At 46.2% G+C, this 19,307-nt stretch overlaps 1 protein-coding gene across 1 annotated transcript in view; it reads left to right on the plus strand.

Annotated features, from left to right (window-relative positions):
- The first annotated feature begins 392 nt into the window (after window positions 1-392).
- Window positions 393-19,307, plus strand: part of LOC127909116 (type 2 phosphatidylinositol 4,5-bisphosphate 4-phosphatase) — a 41,280-nt gene continuing 22,365 nt past the window's right edge. Inside the window, exons 1-2 of the mRNA XM_052469109.1 lie at window positions 393-694; window positions 17,359-17,507. Of these exons, the coding sequence (XP_052325069.1) occupies window positions 586-694; window positions 17,359-17,507 (258 nt within the window). The 5' untranslated portion in view covers window positions 393-585. The remainder of the gene's footprint in view (window positions 695-17,358; window positions 17,508-19,307) is intronic.

Here is a 19,307-nt window from a genome sequence, read left to right on the forward strand (position 1 = left end):
TAGATCAGAATAGAATAAAACAGAAAATATCGTTCATTGATTGGATTTATTTAGTGTTTTTTTTTATCTAGACACCCAAACCGCTTTTACACCCAAACCGCTTTTACACCTCATCCACCACCAAGATCAGAATATAATATTGAATATTCTTGGATAGTTTTTGTTGAATCTTTTAAACAGATAATACAACATAATATAGCCTGTCTACAGTAGCAACTAGGGTCTAGTAGTATATTGATCCTCATTCTGGAGGATGTTAACTGGATCTCAAAGAATTCATTGCTGATTTAGTCTAGTTTTCAGGCCCACGAAAAGGCATGCCACCACTGTGTCTGAGGGGAACGGGTTGGGTTGGGGTGTCTGGCTCTCTCTCTGCATTCAGTCGCTCACAACCCTCCCACCCGGTCCCGTTGAGGTCTGTGTAGCTCCTCCTCCGAGGAAGTGCCCTCTCCGGAGCAGCAGGCTACCACGGATCTGCTGGCCGCCCCCCTCCCAAGGAAACACTGGCCAGAGGAGAGGCTCCGCCGCATCGGCTCTACTTCTTCTCGGTGTTTATTCGTCTGGTTTGGGTGAACTGCTGCCGCCATGGCCGACGAAGGCATGGATGAACGGTCCCCGCTGCTCTCAGCACCGAACTCTGGGAATGTCACACCGTCGGGACCGCCTTCGTACCTGCAGGACACGAGCCCGAGAGGTAAACCGACTTCAGGCTATGACTCCCCCATGAACGCTGAATCATTTTGCGAGTATCGTGTTGAGCATTATTTTTGCGTAGTGCGTTAAATTGTAACGGGCAAGAGAAGGGCATCAGTCAGAAATCAAAAGGTTGAGCTTGCAGTAGAAGGCCTAGCCGAATATTTTCAGAAGAATTCCAGTTGTATTCAATTCAGTATTCTGCAGAAATGACTCGCATCACGATCTGTGTTGCTGGGTAATACTGTTTACACGTCTTCTAAAAGGATATGATGCTGTCAGCCATTACTTGAGATGAGCAGGGAGGACATTATTAATCAGAGGATACCAGTATAACTCACAAATCCTGAAAAAAAATCCCATCTCAACGTTGTGTGGTTGTTGAGTCCATAAGACATTAGGCCCATGCAAATTGAACATAACGGGCCACTAGGCTATGAATGAGTATATTTTTATAACCCATCAGTGGGAGGGGCTATAGGAGGATGGGCCCATTGTAAATAGCTGGAATTGTATTGAAGGAAAGGAGCCGAACATGTGGTTTCCACATGGTTAATGTTTAATACCGTTCAGTTTATACCATTCCAGCCATTACAATGAGCCCGTCCTCCTATAGCTCCTCCCACCAGCCTCCACTGTAACATATATATATTATAAATGTCTTTCATTTGACTGGATCATACACATCCATGAAATGCATGTTTAGGTTGGTATTACTAACCATTACTCTCCATGCATGACATATAGGCTCAGTTATGCATGTTGTGGATGAGCTCTTCACTATGTGTTCTCTGGAAACACGATTCCTCTGTGTAGTGTTGTAGTGTATTTCATGTGTACAGTTAAACACACACAGGGTCCTTGTGGGTGATCTGAATGCGTAGGGCCATTGTTCCCTCTGTTTAGCACAGTGATATTCAGATGATAATATACACAGCCCTGTTGTGAAATCAGCATGTTCCCCATTCAAATGACTGGAGAGCCTACTAACCTACAGTAAACCACACATCTTTGTCAAGACACGCTTTTCTCAGAGACTACATTCTTATTGGAACCCTTTTCCCATTTTGGTGCAGAGTTAGAACACAGAGACAACATTCTTATTGGAACCCTTTTCCCATTATGGTGCAGAGTTAGAACACAGAGACTACATTCTTATTGGAACCCTTTTCCCATTATGGTGCAGAGTTAGAACACAGAGACAACATTCTTATTGGAACTCTTTTCCCATTATGGTGCAGAGTTAGAACACAGAGACTACATTCTTATTGGAACCCTTTTCCCATTATGGTGCAGAGTTAGAACACAGAGACTACATTCTTATTGGAACCCTTTTCCCATTATGGTGCAGAGTTAGAACACAGAGACTACATTCTTATTGGAACCCTTTTCCCATTATGGTGCAGAGTTAGAACACAGAGACTACATTCTTATTGGAACCCTTTTCCCATTATGGTGCAGAGTTAGAACACAGAGACTACATTCTTATTGGAACCTTTTCCCATTATGGTGCAGAGTTAGAACACAGAGACTACATTCTTATTGGAACCCTTTTCCCATTATGGTGCAGAGTTAGAACACAGAGACTACATTCTTATTGGAACCCTTTTCCCATTATGGTGCAGAGTTAGAACACAGAGACTACATTCTTATTGGAACCCTTTTCCCATTATGGTGCAGAGTTAGAACACAGAGACAACATTCTTATTGGAACCCTTTTCCCATTATGGTGCAGAGTTAGAACACAGAGACTACATTCTTATTGGGACCCTTTTCCCATTATGGTGCACTACTTTTGACCAGAGCATGGACCCAGAGACGGCCAAAACCTTTTGGGGGTCCCCCTTGGAGGTCAGGGTGACTAACAAAATCAATGGGCTCCCCCTGTAGGTCAGGGTGACTAACAAAATCAATGGGCTCCCCCTGTAGGTCAGGGTGACTAACAAAATCAATGGGCTCCCCCTGTAGGTCAGGGTGACTAACAAAATCAATGGGCTCCCCCTGTAGGTCAGGGTGACTAACAAAATCAATGGGCTCCCCCTGTAGGTCAGGGTGACTAACAAAATCAATGGGCTCCCCCTGTAGGTCAGGGCCCCTGTGTATTCAGCCATGATTACTACACATTTAGATAGCTGGCTATGCTAATTACCAATCCAAAACTTGTTTGCTGACATCAGTGGAGGCTGCTGAGGGGAGGACGGCTCATAATAATGGCTGGAACGGAGTGAATGGAATGGCATCAGACACATGGGAACCATGGGAACCATGGAAACTGTGTCTGGTGTACATTGGAACCCTGTGTTTGGTGTACATTGGAAACCTGTGTTTGGTGTACATGGGAACCCTGTGTTTGGTGTACATGGGAACCCTGTGTTTGGTGTACATGGGAACCCTGTGTTTGGTGTACATGGGAACCCTGTGTTTGGTGTACAAAACCATGGGCTGTGTTTGGTGTACATGGGAACCCTGTGTTTGGTGACATGGGAACCATGGAAACTGTGTTTGGTGTACATGGGAACCCTGTGTTTGGTGTACATGGAAACCCTGTGTTTGGTGTACATGGAAACCCTGTGTTTGGTGTACATGGAAACCCTGTGTTTGGTGTACATGGGAACCCTGTGTTTGGTGTACATGGAAACCCTGTGTTTGGTGTACATGGGAACCCTGTGTTTGGTGTACATGGGAACCATGGGAACTGTGTTTTCAGTACATGGGAACCCTGTGTTTGGTGTACATGGGAACCCTGTGTTTGGTGTACATGGGAACCATGGAAACTGTGTTTGGTGTACATACCATGTGTTTGAAACCCTGTGTTTGGTGTACATGGGAACCCTGTGTTTGGTGTACATGGGAACCCTGTGTTTTGGTGTACATAACCCTGTGTTTGGTGCATGGAACCCTGTGTTTGGTGTACATGGGAACCCTGTGTTTGGTGTACATGGGAACCCTGTGTTTGGTGTACATGGGAACCCTGTGTTTGGTGTACATGGAACCATGGTTTGGTGTACATGGGAACCCTGTGTTTGGTGTACATGGGAACCCTGTGTTTGGTGTACATGGGAACCCTGTGTTTGGTGTACATGGGAACCCTGTGTTTGGTGTACATGGGAACCCTGTGTTTGGTGTACATGGGAACCCTGTGTTTGGTGTACATGGGAACCCTGTGTTTGGTGTACATGGGAACCCTGTGTTTGGTGTACATGGGAACCCTGTGTTTGGTGTACATGGGAACCCTGTGTTTGGTGTACATGGGAACCCTGTGTTTGGTGTACCCTGTGTTTGGTGTACATGGGAACCCCCTGTGTTTGTGGTGTACATGGGAACTGTGTTTGGTGTACATGGGAACTGTGTTTGGTGTACATGGGAACTGTGTTTGGTGTACCTGTGTTTGGTGTACATGGGAACCCTGTGTTTGGTGTACATGGGAACCCTGTGTTTGGTGTACATGGGAACCCTGTGTTTGGTGTACATGGGAACTGTGTTTGGTGTACATGGGAACCCTGTGTTTGGTGTACATGGGAACCATTGGAACTGTGTTTGGTGTACATGGGAACCCTGTGTTTGGTGTACATGGGAACCCTGTGTTTGGTGTACATTGGAACCCTGTGTTTGGTGTACATGGGAACTGTGTTTGGTGTACATGGGAACTGTGTTTGGTGTACATGGGAACCATGGGAACTGTGTTTGGTGTACATGGGAAACCCTGTGTTTGGTGTACATGGGAACTGTGTTTGGTGTACATGGGAACCCTGTGTTTGGTGTACATGGGAACCCTGTGTTTGGTGTACATGGGAACCCTGTGTTTGGTGTACATGGGAACCCTGTGTTTGGTGTACATGGGAACCCTGTGTTTGGTGTACATGGGAACCCTGTGTTTGGTGTACATGGGAACCCTGTGTTTGGTGTACATGGGAACCATGTGTTTGGTATCATTCCGCTCCAGCCATTACCACGAGTCCATCCTTCCCAATTAAGGTTCCACCAACCTCCTGTGGCTGACATGGCTAATTGAGTGACTGTCAGTGACTGACTTAACAAGAGAGAAACTGCTGATGCACAAACAGATTGTTATATTGCAACTTGTGTATTCTACTATTCTTACCCTCAGAAAGTTGAGACCCTGACCTGAGTCCCCCCCCAAGCTCGGGGCTCTAAGAGCCTGTTTATGTGGCTTATACCTGAAACCAGCTCTGCATGGGTTCTGCCAGTTGGGACCTATCCAAAGGAACACAATGCCAGTTAAGCAGCAAGTTCACCCATAGAGAGAGACCCATGGAGAGAGACAGACCCATAGAGACAGACCCATAGAGAGAGACCCATAGAGAGAGACAGACCCATAGAGAGAGACCCATAGAGAGAGACAGACCCATAGAGAGAGACAGACCCATAGAGAGAGACCCATAGAGAGACCCATACCCATAGAGAGACAGACCCATAGAGACAGACCCATAGAGAGAGACAGACCCATAGAGAGAGACCCATAGAGAGAGACAGACCCATAGAGAGAGACAGACCCATAGAGAGAGACCGACCCATAGAGAGAGACCGACCCATAGAGAGAGAGACCGACCGACCCATAGAGAGAGACCGACCGACCCATAGAGAGAGACCGACCGACCCATAGAGAGACCGACCCATAGAGAGACAGACCCATAGAGACAGACCCATAGAGACAGACCCATAGAGAGAGACCCATAGAGAGAGACCCATACAGGTCGAGGTAGTGTCAGCCCTGACAACAAGGTTTACAGAACAGTTGAAAATCAAGTGTTAGGTGTAATACATTATTTATTTTTAAATCATTAATTCCATGTTAATTAAAATATTTCTGGGTGCAGCCGCTGTTGATCTGTGTTGTTACGTACTGTCATTCTTCTGTGGCACTGGGCCACGGCAAAACAATATGGATCATCAACAAAACATTTCTGCCGAGGCTTTGAAGAAGTTCGAACATTCCACCTTACTTTTCCTCCGCAGACAAAACAACAGAGTAACGAACAGAGTAACGAACAGAGTAACGAACAGAGTAACGAACAGAGAAACGAACAGAGAAACGAACAGAGTAACGAACAGAGTTACGAACAGAGTAACGAACAGAGTAACGAACAGAGTAACGAACAGAGTAACGAACAGAGAAACGAACAGAGAAACGAACAGAGAAACGAACAGAGAAACGAACAGAGTAACGAACAGAGTAACGAACAGAGTAACGAACAGAGTAACGAACAGAGTAACGAACAGAGTAACGAACAGAGTAACGAACAGAGAAACGAACAGAGTAACGAACAGAGTAACGAACAGAGTAACGAACAGAGTAACGAACAGAGTAACGAACAGAGTAACCTCGTCGGCTTGTTGTTGTTGTGTTCTACGTGAGATAAATAGTCCTCTGGTGATGCATTCAAGTTATGACATAACAGCATAACGAGAGAAAAGTGCATTCTGACAAGCAGACAAATGCACAATTGCACAAAACAAAACAAAATAAAATAGGTTTTAATGGCCTTTGTTAGAGGGGAATCCCAGCTTTCCTACCAGATGTATTTGTAAATTCTGAACTGTTGGCTGTGAGTGGGGTTAGATGCACTTGTAAGGCAACTTGGGGGTGAAACACCACCATACATCAAAATATTTGTCAAGGAGTGACTTCCTTTTTTTATTAGAGAGATGATATTTTAACTTGAGCAAGAGTATTGGCAACCTGGGAAAGTGGGGGGGTGGTGACAGAAATGTTTTGGTACCCTTCCAAAGATCTGTGATTCAACACCATCCTGTCTCGGCTCTCATACGGACAATTCTTTCAGCCTCATGGCTTGGTTTTTGCTCTGACATGCACTGTCAGCTGTGGGATCTTATATAGACAGGTGTGTTAATTAGACAGGTGTGTGCCTTTCCAAGTAAATGTCCAATCAATTGAATTTACCACCGGTAGATTGTTCAGGTTGGTTAACTATTTAGCAGCCTTAAGGTGTAGAAGATGTTCAGGTTGGTTACCTATTTAGCAGCCTTACGGTGTAGAAGATGTTCAGGTTGGTTAACTATTTAGCAGCCTTATGGTGTAGAAGATGTTCAGGTTGGTTAACTATTTAGCAGCCTTATGGTGTAGAAGATGTTCAGGTTGGTTAACTATTTAGCAGCCTTATGGTGTAGAAGATGTTCAGGTTGGTTACCTATTTAGCAGCCTTACGGTGTAGAAGATGTCCAGGGTCCTGCTGGTTCCAGACTTGCCGTGCGCTAGCAGAGAGAACACTATATACTTGACACTAATTAATCAAGAAGCAACTTCTTGGAGAATTCACTTAGTGTACTGTTACATGCTTTGGACTTTAAATTAATATTTAGAGGTTAGACTTTAGCACGTATAGCTCGTTAGCACCAGGTGCGCACCCGAGAGCTTCAAGTTCCTTGGTGTCCACATCAACAACAAACTAGAATGGTCCAAACACACCAAGACAGTCGTGAAGAGGACACGACAAAACCTATTCCCCCTCAGGAAACTAAAAACGATTTGACATGGGTCCTAAGATCCTCAAAGTTTCTACAGCTGCAACAGAGAGCATCTTGACTGGTTGCATCACTGTCTGGTACGGCAATTGCTCGGCCTCTGACCGCAAGGCACTACAGAGGGTAGTGCGTACGGCCCAGTACATCACTGGGGCTAAGCTTCTTGTCATCCAGGACCTCTATACCAGGTGGTGTCAAAGGAAGGCCCTAAAAAAAGACCCCAGCCACCCCAGTCATAGACTGTTCTCTCTACTACCGCATGGCAAGCGGTGCCAAGTCTAGGACAAAAAGGCTTCTCAACAGCTTCTACCCCCAAGCCATAAAACTCCTGAACAGCTAATCAAATGGTTTCCCAGACTATTTGCATCCCCCCCCAACCCTTCTTTTACGCTGCTGCTACTCTCTGTTTATCACACACTGCTCAAAAAATAATAATAATAATAATAATAATAATTAAAGGGAACACTAAAATAACACATCCTAGATCTGAATGAATGAAATATTCTTATTAAATACTTTTTTTCTTTACATAGTTGAATGTGCTGACAACAAAATCACACAGAAATTATCAATGGAAATCAAATTTATCAACTCATGGAGGTCTGGATTTGGAGTCACACTCAAAATTAAAGTGGAAAACCACACTACAGGCTGATCCAACTTTGATGTAATGTCCTTAAAACAAGTCAAAATGAGGCTCAGTAGTGTGTGTGGCCTCCACGTGCCTGTATGACCTCCCTACAACGCCTGGGCATGCTCCTGATGAGGTGGCGGATGGTCTCCTGAGGGATCTCCTCCCAGACCTGGAATAAAGCATCCGCCAACTCCTGGACAGTCTGTGGTGCAATGTGGCATTGGTGGATGGAGCGAGACATGGTGTCCCAGATGTGCTAAATTGGATTCAGGTCTGGGGAACGGGCGGGCCAGTCCATAGCATCAATGCCTTCCTCTTGCAGGAACTGCTGACACACTCCAGCCACATGAGGTCTAGCATTGTCTTGCATTAGGAGGAACCCAGGGCCAACCGCACCAGCATATGGTCTCACAAGGGGTCTGAGGATCTCATCTCGGTACCTAATGGCAGGAAGGTTTGCTGTGTCTGTCAGCGTAGTGTCCAGAGGCGCTACCAGGAGACAGGCCAGTACATCAGGAGACATGGAGGAGGCCATAGGAGGACAACAACCTCCGCCTTTGTGCAAGGAGGAGCAGGAGGAGCACTGCCAGAGCCCTGCAAAATGACCTCCAGCAGGACACAAATGTGCATGTGTCTGCTCAAACGGTCAGAAACAGACTCCATGAGGGTGGTATGAGGGCCCAACGTTCACAGGTGGGACATGACCGGTTTGGCGGTGGGTCAGTCATGGTGTGGGGTGGCATTTCTTCGGGGGGCCGCACAGCCCTCCATGTGCTCGCCAGAGGTAGCCTGACTGCCATTAGGTACAGAGATGAGATCCTCAAACCTTCTTGCCACAGCTCGCATTGATGTGTCATCCTGGATGAGCTGCACTACCTGAGCCACTTGTGTGGGTTGTAGACTCTGTCTCATGCTACCACTAGAGTGAAAGCACCGCCAGCATTCAAAAGTGACCAAAACATCAGCCAGGAAGCATAGGAACTGAGAAGTGGTCTGTGGTCCCCACCTGCAGAACCACTCCTTTATTGGGGGTGTTTTCCTAATTGATTACAATCTCCACCTGTTGTCTATTCCATTTGCACAACAGCATGTGAAATGTATTGTCAATCAGTGTTGCTTCCTAAGTGGACAGTTTGATTTCACAGAAGTGTGATTGACTTGGAGTTACATTGTGTGGTTTAAGTGTTCCCTTTTATTTTTTTGAGCAGTGTATATGCATAGTCACTTTAACTATACATTTATGTACATACTACCTCAATTGGGCCGACCACCCAGTGCTCCCGCACATTGGCTAACCGGGCTATCTGCATTGTGTCCCACCACCCGCCAACCCCTCTTTTACGCTACTGCTACTCTCTGTTCATCAGATATGCATAGTCACTTTAACCATACCTACATGTACATACTACCTCAATCAGCCTGACTAACCGGTGCCTGTATATAGCCTCACTACTGTATATAGCTACTGTATATAGCCTCTCTACTGTATATAGCCTCTCTACTGTATATAGCCTCTCTACTGTATATAGCCTCTCTACTGTATATAGCCTCTACTGTATATAGCCTCTCTACTGTATATAGCCTCTCTACTGTATATAGCCTCTACTGTATATAGCCTCTCTACTGTATATAGCCTCTCTACTGTATATAGCCTCTCTACTGTATATAGCCTCTACTGTATATAGCCTCTCTACTGTATATAGCCTCACTACTGTATATAGCCTCACTACTGTATATAGCCTCTCTACTGTATATAGCCTCTCTACTGTATATAGCCTCTACTGTATGTAGCCTCTCTACTGTATATAGCCTCTCTACTGTATATAGCCTCTCTACTGTATATAGCCTCACTACTGTATATAGCCTCTACTGTATATAGCCTCTCTACTGTATATAGCCTCACTACTGTATATAGCCTCACTACTGTATATAGCCTCACTACTGTATATAGCCTCACTACTGTATATAGCCTCTACTGTATATAGCCTCACTACTGTATATAGCCTCACTACTGTATATAGCCTCTACTGTATATAGCCTCTCTACTGTATATAGCCTCTCTACTGTATATAGCCTCACTACTGTTTATAGCCCCTCTACTGTATATAGCCTCTCTACTGTATATAGCCCCTCTACTGTATATAGCCTCTCTACTGTATATAGTATATTCTGGACAACACAGCCCATAATACCCCTACGTTCTGGACGACACAGCCCATAATACCCCTACGTTCTGGACAACAGCCCATAATACCCCTACGTTCTGGACAACACAGCCCATAATACCCCTACGTTCTGGACAACACAGCCCATAATACCCCTACGTTCTGGACGACACAGCCCATAATACCCCTACGTTCTGGACAACACAGCCCATAATACCCCTACGTTCTGGACGACACAGCCCATAATACCCCTACGTTCTGGACAACACAGCCCATAATACCCCTACGTTCTGGACAACACAGCCCATAATACCCCTACGTTCTGGACAACACAGCCCATAATACCCCTACGTTCTGGACGACAGCCCATAATACCCCTACGTTCTGGACAACACAGCCCATAATACCCCTACGTTCTGGACGACAGCCCATAATACCCCTACGTTCTGGACAACAGCCCATAATACCCCTACGTTCTGGACGACAGCCCATAATACCCCTACGTTCTGGACGACAGCCCATAATACCCCTACGTTCTGGACGACAGCCCATAATACCCCTACGTTCTGGACAACACAGCCCATAATACCCCTACGTTCTGGACAACACAGCCCATAATACCCCTACGTTCTGGACAACACAGCCCATAATACCCCTACGTTCTGGACAACACAGCCCATAATACCCCTACGTTCTGGACAACAGCCCATAATACCCCTACGTTCTGGACGACACAGCCCATAATACCCCTAACTGAATGACCATATAATGGAGAAACTGAATGACCATTGTTACTCACCTTTAAATCTGATGCCTAATCCATATTTCACCACAGAATTAACCGTAAACATTGAAACGTTGGACTATAATGACCTCTAATACGCTGGGAAAGTGACCTGCTTACTTCCTGCTTACTTCCTGGGTCCAGTCCCATACTGTTTCATTTGCTCTTGACTACCATGACAAAAATGTAAAACAAAATGGATCCAGAAGCTGTCACACATTCCCAGTGTATATTGAAAGCAGTCTCTCTGTGTTTCTGGTAAAGACAAGGTAAAACCTTAACTTTGACGACAGACCTCTATGATCCAATGTGGAACGGGGATTAGCCCTGGTCAAAGAGTTGAACTGGGTTCTAGTCTGTCGGTTAGTGAATACACAGCTGAGGGGTGGGTTTGATTTATTTTTTATTTTTTAAACACCTTTATTTAACTAGGCAAGTCAGTTAAGAACAAGCTCTTATTTTCAACGACAGCCTACTGGGGGAACAGTGCATTAACTGCCTGTTCAGGGGCAGAACGACAGATTTTTACCTTGTCAGCTCGGGATTCAATCTTGCAACCTTTCGGTTACTAGTCCAAAGCTCTAACCACTAGTCTACCTGCCACCCCCCTCTAACCACTATTCTACCTGCCACCCCCCCCTCTAACCACTAGTCTACCTGCCACCCCCCCTCTAACCACTAGTCTACCTGCCACCCCCCCTCTAACCACTAGGCTACCTGCCACCCCCTCTAACCACTATTCTACCTGCCACCCCCTCTAACCACTAGTCTACCTGCCACCCCCCCTCTAACCACTAGGCTACCTGCCACCCCCCCCTCTAACCACTAGTCTACCTGCCCCCCTCTAACCACTGGAGTCTATAATGCCACCCCCTCTAACCACTAGGATACCTGCCACCCCCACCTCTAACCACTAGGCTACCTGCCACCCCCCTCTAACCACTAGTCTACCTGCCACCCCCCCTCTAACCACTAGGATACCTGCCACCCCCTCTAACCACTAGTCTGGTAAAGACACCCCCCTCTAACCACTAGTCCCACCCCTGGTCAACCACTAGGCTACCTGTCCCCCCTCTAACCACTAGGCTACCTGATTTACCCCCTCTAACCACTAGGATACCTGCCACCCCCCCCTCTAACCACTAGGCTACCTGCCAACCAGCCCATAATACCCTACGTTCTCAACCACTAGGCTACAGCCACCCCCCTCTAACCACTAGTCTACCTGCCTCCCCCTCTAACCACTAGTCTACCTGCCTCCCCCTCTAACCACTAGGCTACCTGCCTCCCCTCTAACCACTAGTCTACCTGTCCCCCCCCCTTCTAACCACTAGGCTACCTGCCACCCCCCTCTAACCACTAGGCTACCTGCCACCCCCCCTCTAACCACTAGTCTACCTGCCTCCCCTCTAACCACTAGGCTACCTGCCACCCCCCTCTAACCACTAGGCTACCTGCCTCCCCTCTAACCACTAGTCTACCTGTCCCCCCCTCTAACCACTAGTCTACCTGCCTCCCCTCTAACCACTAGTCTACCTGCCTCCCACCTTTCCTGTACTACTCTAGAATAGTCAGTACACAGCTGTACTCCTCAGTGACAGACAAGATTCCCAGAGAGCGTTGTTGAATCACCAAATTGAGTGCACTTCTAAAACCTCATTAAGTATGTTTACATGCACAGTAATCATTCGATGGTGAACTGATCAGGGCAGTAGGCAGATTATGCAATAGTCATGTGAACTCTTTACACTGCTTATCTTTAATCGGCCAAAGGTCAAAATCGAAGTAAGCGTATGAATATTGAAGCACCTGTTTTTTTTCCCCTGAGCAATATCTTATAATATTAGGACATGTAAACACCTGAATCTGCACTCCAGAGGTGTATTTAATCTGGTCCTGTGTTAGTTCCAGAGGTGTATTTAATCTGGTCCTGTGTTAGTTCCAGAGGTGTATTTAATCTGGTCCTGTGTTAGTTCCAGAGGTGTATTTAATCTGGTCCTGTGTTAGTTCCAGAGGTGTATTTAATCTGGTCCTGTGTTAGTTCCAGAGGTGTATTTAATCTAGTCCTGTGTTAGTTCCAGAGGTGTATTTAATCTGATCCTGTGTTAGTTCCAGAGGTGTATTTAATCTGGTCCTGTGTTAGTTCCAGAGGTGTATTTAATCTGGTCCTGTGTTAGTTACATGCCAGAGGTGTATTTAATCTGGTCCTGTGTTAGTTCCAGAGGTGTATTTAATCTGGTCCTGTGTTAGTTCCAGAGGTGTATTTAATCTGGTCCTGTGTTAGATCCAGAGGTGTATTTAATCTGGTCCTGTGTTTTTCCAGAGTTGTATTTAATCTATCCTGTGTTAGTTCCAGAGGTGTATTTAATCTGATCCTGTGTTAGTTCCAGAGGTGTATTTAATCTGGTCCTGTGTTAGTTCCAGAGGTGTATTTAATCTGGTCCTGTGTTAGTTCCAGAGGTGTATTTAATCTGGTCCTGTGTTAGTTCCAGAGGTGTATTTAATCTGGTCCTGTGTTAGTTCCAGAGGTGTATTTAATCTGGTCCTGTGTTAGTTCCAGAGGTGTATTTAATCTGGTCCTGTGTTAGTTCCAGAGGTGTATTTAATCTGGTCCTGTGTTAGTTCCAGAGGTGTATTTAATCTGGTCCTGTGTTAGTTCCAGAGGTGTATTTAATCTGGTCCTGTGTTAGTTCCAGAGGTGTATTTAATCTGGTCCTGTGTTAGTTCCAGAGGTGTATTTAATCTGGTCCTGTGTTAGTTCCAGAGGTGTATTTAATCTGATCCTGTGTTAGTTCCAGAGGTGTATTTAATCTGGTCCTGTGTTAGTTCCAGAGGTGTATTTAATCTGGTCCTGTGTTAGATCCAGAGGTGTATTTAATCTGATCCTGTGTTAGTTCCAGAGGTGTATTTAATCTGGTCCTGTGTTAGTTCCAGAGGTGTATTTAATCTGGTCCTGTGTTAGTTCCAGAGGTGTATTTAATCTGGTCCTGTGTTAGTTCCAGAGGTGTATTTAATCTGGTCCTGTGTTAGTTCCAGAGGTGTATTTAATCTGGTCCTGTGTTAGTTCCAGAGGTGTATTTAATCTGGTCCTGTGTTAGTTCCAGAGGTGTATTTAATCTGGTCCTGTGTTAGTTCCAGAGGTGTATTTAATCTGATCCTGTGTTAGTTCCAGAGGTGTATTTAATCTGGTCCTGTGTTAGTTCCAGAGGTGTATTTAATCTGGTCCTGTGTTAGTTCCAGAGGTGTATTTAATCTGGTCCTGTGTTAGTTCCAGAGGTGTATTTAATCTGGTCCTGTGTTAGTTCCAGAGGTGTATTTAATCTGGTCCTGTGTTAGTTCCAGAGGTGTATTTAATCTGGTCCTGTGTTAGTTCCAGAGGTGTATTTAATCTGGTCCTGTGTTAGTTCCAGAGGTGTATTTAATCTAGTCCTGTGTTAGTTCCAGAGGTGTATTTAATCTGGTCCTGTGTTAGTTCCAGAGGTGTATTTAATCTGGTCCTGTGTTAGTTCCAGAGGTGTATTTAATCTGGTCCTGTGTTAGTTCCAGAGGTGTATTTAATCTGGTCCTGTGTTAGTTCCAGACGTGTATTTAATCTGGTCCTGTGTTAGTTCCAGAGGTGTATTTAATCTGGTCCTGTGTTAGTTCCATGAGGGAAGTGAGTTCAGAACTACTGGCTTTATCCTTCTTTGAAGTAGTTTTCACATACAAACTTTATATGTCTGAACTCAGTCAAATATGCTTCCTAAAAATGACAGTTGCTGTGGTAAAATGTTTATTCTGATTGTTGATGTTCTGCTTTCATCAGAGTACCATCAGGCAGACTGATTTCAGATGTGGCAGACTGATTTCAGATGTGGCAGACTGATTTCAGATGTGGCAGACTGATTTCAGATGTGGCAGACTGATTTCAGATGTGGCAGACTGATTTCAGATCAGGCAGACTGATTTCAGATGTGGCAGACTGATTTCAGATCAGGCAGACTGATTTCAGATGTGGCAGACTGATTTCAGATCAGGCAGACTGATTTCAGATGTGGCAGACTGATTTCCATGGAAACGTTTTAAACGTTTTAATCCAATTATTATTATATTAACCCGACTGTCCACAATAATGTGATATATATATATATATATATATATATATACTCAGTGCCTTGCGAAAGTATTCGGCTCCCTTGAACTTTGCGACCTTTTGCCACATTTCAGGCTTCAAACATAAAGATATAAAACTGTATTTTTTAGTGAAGAATCAACAACAAGTGGGACACAATCATGAAGTGGAACGACATTTATTGGATATTTCAAACTTTTTTAACAAATCAAAAACTGAAAAATTGGGCGTGCCAAATTATTCAGCCCCTTTACTTTCAGTGCAGCAACTCTCTCCAGAAGTTCAGTGAGGATCTCTGAATGATCCAATGTTGACCTAAATGACTAATGATGATAAATACAATCCACCTGTGTGTAATCAAGTCTCCGTATAAATGCACCTGCACTGTGATAGTCTCAGAGGTCCGTTAAAAGTGTGGCAAAAGGTCGCAAAGTTCAAGGGGGCCGAATACTTTCGCAAGGCACTATATATATAGTGTCCAGAGCATGGACACTACGCTACCAGGAGACAGGCCAGTACATCAGGAGACGTAGAGGAGGCCGTAGGAGGGCAACAACCCAGCAGCAGGACCGCTACCTCCGCCTTTGTGCAAGGAGGAGCACTGCCAGAGCCCTGCAAAATGACCTCCAGCATGTGCATGTGTCTGCTCCATTTCTGCTCCTTTGTGCAAGGAGGAGCAGGAGGAGCACTGCCAGAGCCCTGCAAAATGACCTCCAGCATGTGCGTGTCTGCTCCATGAGGGTGGTATGAGGGCCCAACGTCCACAGTTTACAGCCCAACACCGTGCAGGACGTTTGGCATTTGCCAGAGAACACTAAGGTTGGCAAATTCGCCACTGGCGCCCTGTGCTCTTCACAGATGAAAGCAGGTTCACACTGAGCACGCGACAGACGTGACAGAGTCTGGAGACGCCGTGGAGAAAGTTCTGCTGCCTGCAACATCCTCCAGCATGACCGGTTTGGCGGTGGGTCAGTCATGGTGTGGGGTGGCATTTCTTTGGGGTGCCGCACAGCCCTCCATGTCCTCGCCAGAGGTAGCCTGACTGCCATTAGGTACCGAGATGAGATCCTCAAACCCCTTGTGAGACCATATGCTGGTGCGGTTGGCCCTGGGTTCCTCCTAATGCAAGACAATGCTAGACCTCATGTGGCTGGAGTGTGTCAGCAGTTCCTGCAAGAGGAAGGCATTGATGCTATGGACTGGCCAGCCCGTTCCCCAGACCTGAATCCAATTGAGCACATCTGGGACATCATGTCTCGCTCCATCCACCAACGCCACGTTGCACCACAGACTGTCCAGGAGTTGGCGGATGCTTTAGTCCAGGTCTGGGAGGAGATCCCTCAGGAGACCATCCCCCACCTCATCAGGATCATGCCCAGGCGTTGTAGGGAGGTCATACAGGCACGTGGAGGCCACACACACTACTGAGCCTCATTTTGACTTGTTTTAAGGACATTACATCAAAGTTGGATCAGCCTGTAGTGTAGTTTTCCACTTTAATTTTGAGTGTGACTCCAAATCCAGACCTCCATGGGTTGATAAATTTGATTTCCATTGATCATTTTTGTGTGATTTTGTTGTCGGCACATTCAACTATGTAAAGAAAAAAGTATTTAATAAGAATATTTCATTCATTCAGATCTAGGATGTGTTATTTTTATTTTAGTGTTTCCTTTTCCCCAGTGTGTATATATATATAGCCTATAGCCTGTTATATATATGCACTGTTCAAAACAAAAGGTCTATAATAAAGGACCTGAGTGAATGTCATTGTAAATAAGAATGTGTTCTTAACTGACTTGTTAAATAAAGGTATTAAAAAAAATAGGTCAGTTCTGTTTTTTGACTCAAACAGAGGAGGAGGGGGGGGACATCAGGAAGTAAATCCAGTCCTTTCCTTTGGCTGTCAACTGACCTTATTTTCACTCATCTCCCAGGTCGACCCATGTTGTTAAAGGAAATGGAAGTGAAAGCAGGGCCTTGTCTGTAGGCCTAAAAACATGAAATTGTGTACGATGTCATTACATCAAGGCATCCTATTGGTTAAGAGCAATGGGCCGAAGGGTCGCCGGTTCAAATGTCAAGCAAAAATACATCTGCAGGTGCCCCTCCAATTGACTCAAGTGATGTGAACCAGCCTATCAAAAGCTTCTAAATCCATGACATCATTTTCTGGAATATTCCATGCTGTTTAAAGGCACAGTCAACTTAGTGTCACACTGGTATTGTGATACAGTGAGTTATAAGCGAAATAATCTGTCTGTAAACAATTGTTAGAAAAATGACTTGTGTCATAACACAATGTAGATGTCGTAACCGACTTGCCAAAACTATAGTTTGTTAACAAGAAATGTGTGGGGTGGTTGAAAAACGAGTTTTAATGACTCCAACCTAAGTGTATGTCAACTGAGGACAACTGTATCTAACGTGTCATTAAACCAGGTGTGTCTGTGTCTCTCCCTTCCAGCTGAACTCCCTCCCCCGTACACAGCCATCGCCAGTCCCGACCCAGGGGGGGTACCCGTCATCAACTGCCGGGTGTGTCAGTCTCTCATTAACCTGGATGGCAAGCTTCATCAGCATGTGGTGAAATGTACTGTGTGCAACGAGGCCACGGTAAGACTCACTTGCACTTGTGTATGTGTGTTTGTGGTGAGACCATGCAGACTCCCTACTGCTACTGATGATGACTCTACTGCTTTGTCAATTCTCATCCTACTGTTGCTTCACTGGTCTCTAAATATTCTCTCAGGTCTGAGTATTTGTCACAGTGTAATAGGAAATGCAGCTCTGTCTCTACCTCTCCCCTGGAGCAGAGTGAGCACAGCCTGTCCTCTCTGGGCAGCCAGGTTAGTCTGTGACGACTGGTGTCTATAGCCAGACTGTCCTCTCTGGGCAGCCAGGTTTGTCTGTGACGACCGGTCTCTATAGCCAGACTGTCCTCTCTGGGCAGCCAGACTGTCCTCTCTGGGCAGCCAGGTTTGTCTGTGACGACCGGTCTCTATAGCCAGACTGTCCTCTCTGGGCAGCCAGGTTTGTCTGTGATGACCGGTCTCTATAGTCAGACTGTCCTCTCTGGGCAGCCAGGTTTGTCTGTGATGACCGGTCTCTATAGTCAGACTGTCCTCTCTGGGCAGCCAGGTTTGTCTGTTACGACCGGTCTCTATAGTCAGACTGTCCTCTCTGGGTAGCCAGGTTTGTCTGTTACGACCGGTCTCTATAGCCAGACTGTCCTCTCTGGGCAGCCAGGTTTGTCTGTTACGACCGGTCTCTATAGACTGTCCTCTCTGGTCAGCCAGGTTTGTCTGTTACAAGACTGTCCTCTCTGGGCAGCCAGGTTTGTCTGTGATGACCGGTCTCTATAGCCAGACTGTCCTCTCTGGGCAGCCAGGTTTGTCTGTTACGACCGGTCTCTATAGTCAGACTGTCCTCTCTGGGTAGCCAGGTTTGTCTGTGACGACCGGTCTCTATAGCCAGACTGTCCTCTCTGGGCAGCCAGGTTTGTCTGGTCTCTATAGTCAAGACTGTCCGGTTTGTCTCTATAGCCAGACTGTCCTCTCTGGGCAGCCAGACTGTCCTCTCTGGGCAGCCAGGTTTGTCTGTTACGACCGGTCTCTATAGCCAGACTGTCCTCTCTGGGTAGCCAGGTTTGTCTGTTACGACCGGTCTCTATAGCCAGACTGTCCTCTCTGGGTAGCCAGGTTTGTCTGTTACGACCGGTCTCTATAGTCAGACTGTCCTCTTTGGGCAGCCAGGTTTGTCTGTGACGACCGGTCTCTATAGCCAGACTGTCCTCTCTGGGCAGCCAGGTTTGTCTGTGACGACCGGTCTCTATAGCCAGACTGTCCTCTCTGGGCAGCCAGGTTGGTCTGTGACGACCGGTCTCTATAGCCAGACTGTCCTCTCTGGGCAGCCAGGTTTGTCAGTGACGACCGGTCTCTATAGCCAGACTGTCCTCTCTGGGCAGCCAGGTTTGTCTGTGACGACCGGTCTCTATAGCCAGACTGTCCTCTCTGGGCAGCCAGGTTTGTCTGTGACGACCGGTCTCTATAGCCAGACTGTCCTCTCTGGGCAGCCAGGTTTGTCTGTGACGACCGGTCTCTATAGCCAGACTGTCCTCTCTGGGCAGCCAGGTTGGTCTGTGACGACCGGTCTCTATAGCCAGACTGTCCTCTCTGGGCAGCCAGGTTTGTCTGTGAAGACCGGTCTCTATAGCCAGACTGTCCTCTCTGGGTAGCCAGGTTTGTCTGTGACGACCGGTCTCTATAGCCAGACTGTCCTCTCTGGGCAGCCAGGTTTGTCTGTGACGACCGGTCTCTATAGCCAGACTGTCCTCTCTGGGCAGCCAGGTTTGTCTGTGACGACCGGTCTCTATAGCCAGACTGTCCTCTCTGGGCAGCCAGGTTTGTCTGTGAC

This window comes from Oncorhynchus keta, chromosome 19 (assembly GCF_023373465.1).
Source record: "Oncorhynchus keta strain PuntledgeMale-10-30-2019 chromosome 19, Oket_V2, whole genome shotgun sequence".
NCBI lineage: Eukaryota > Metazoa > Chordata > Actinopteri > Salmoniformes > Salmonidae > Oncorhynchus > Oncorhynchus keta.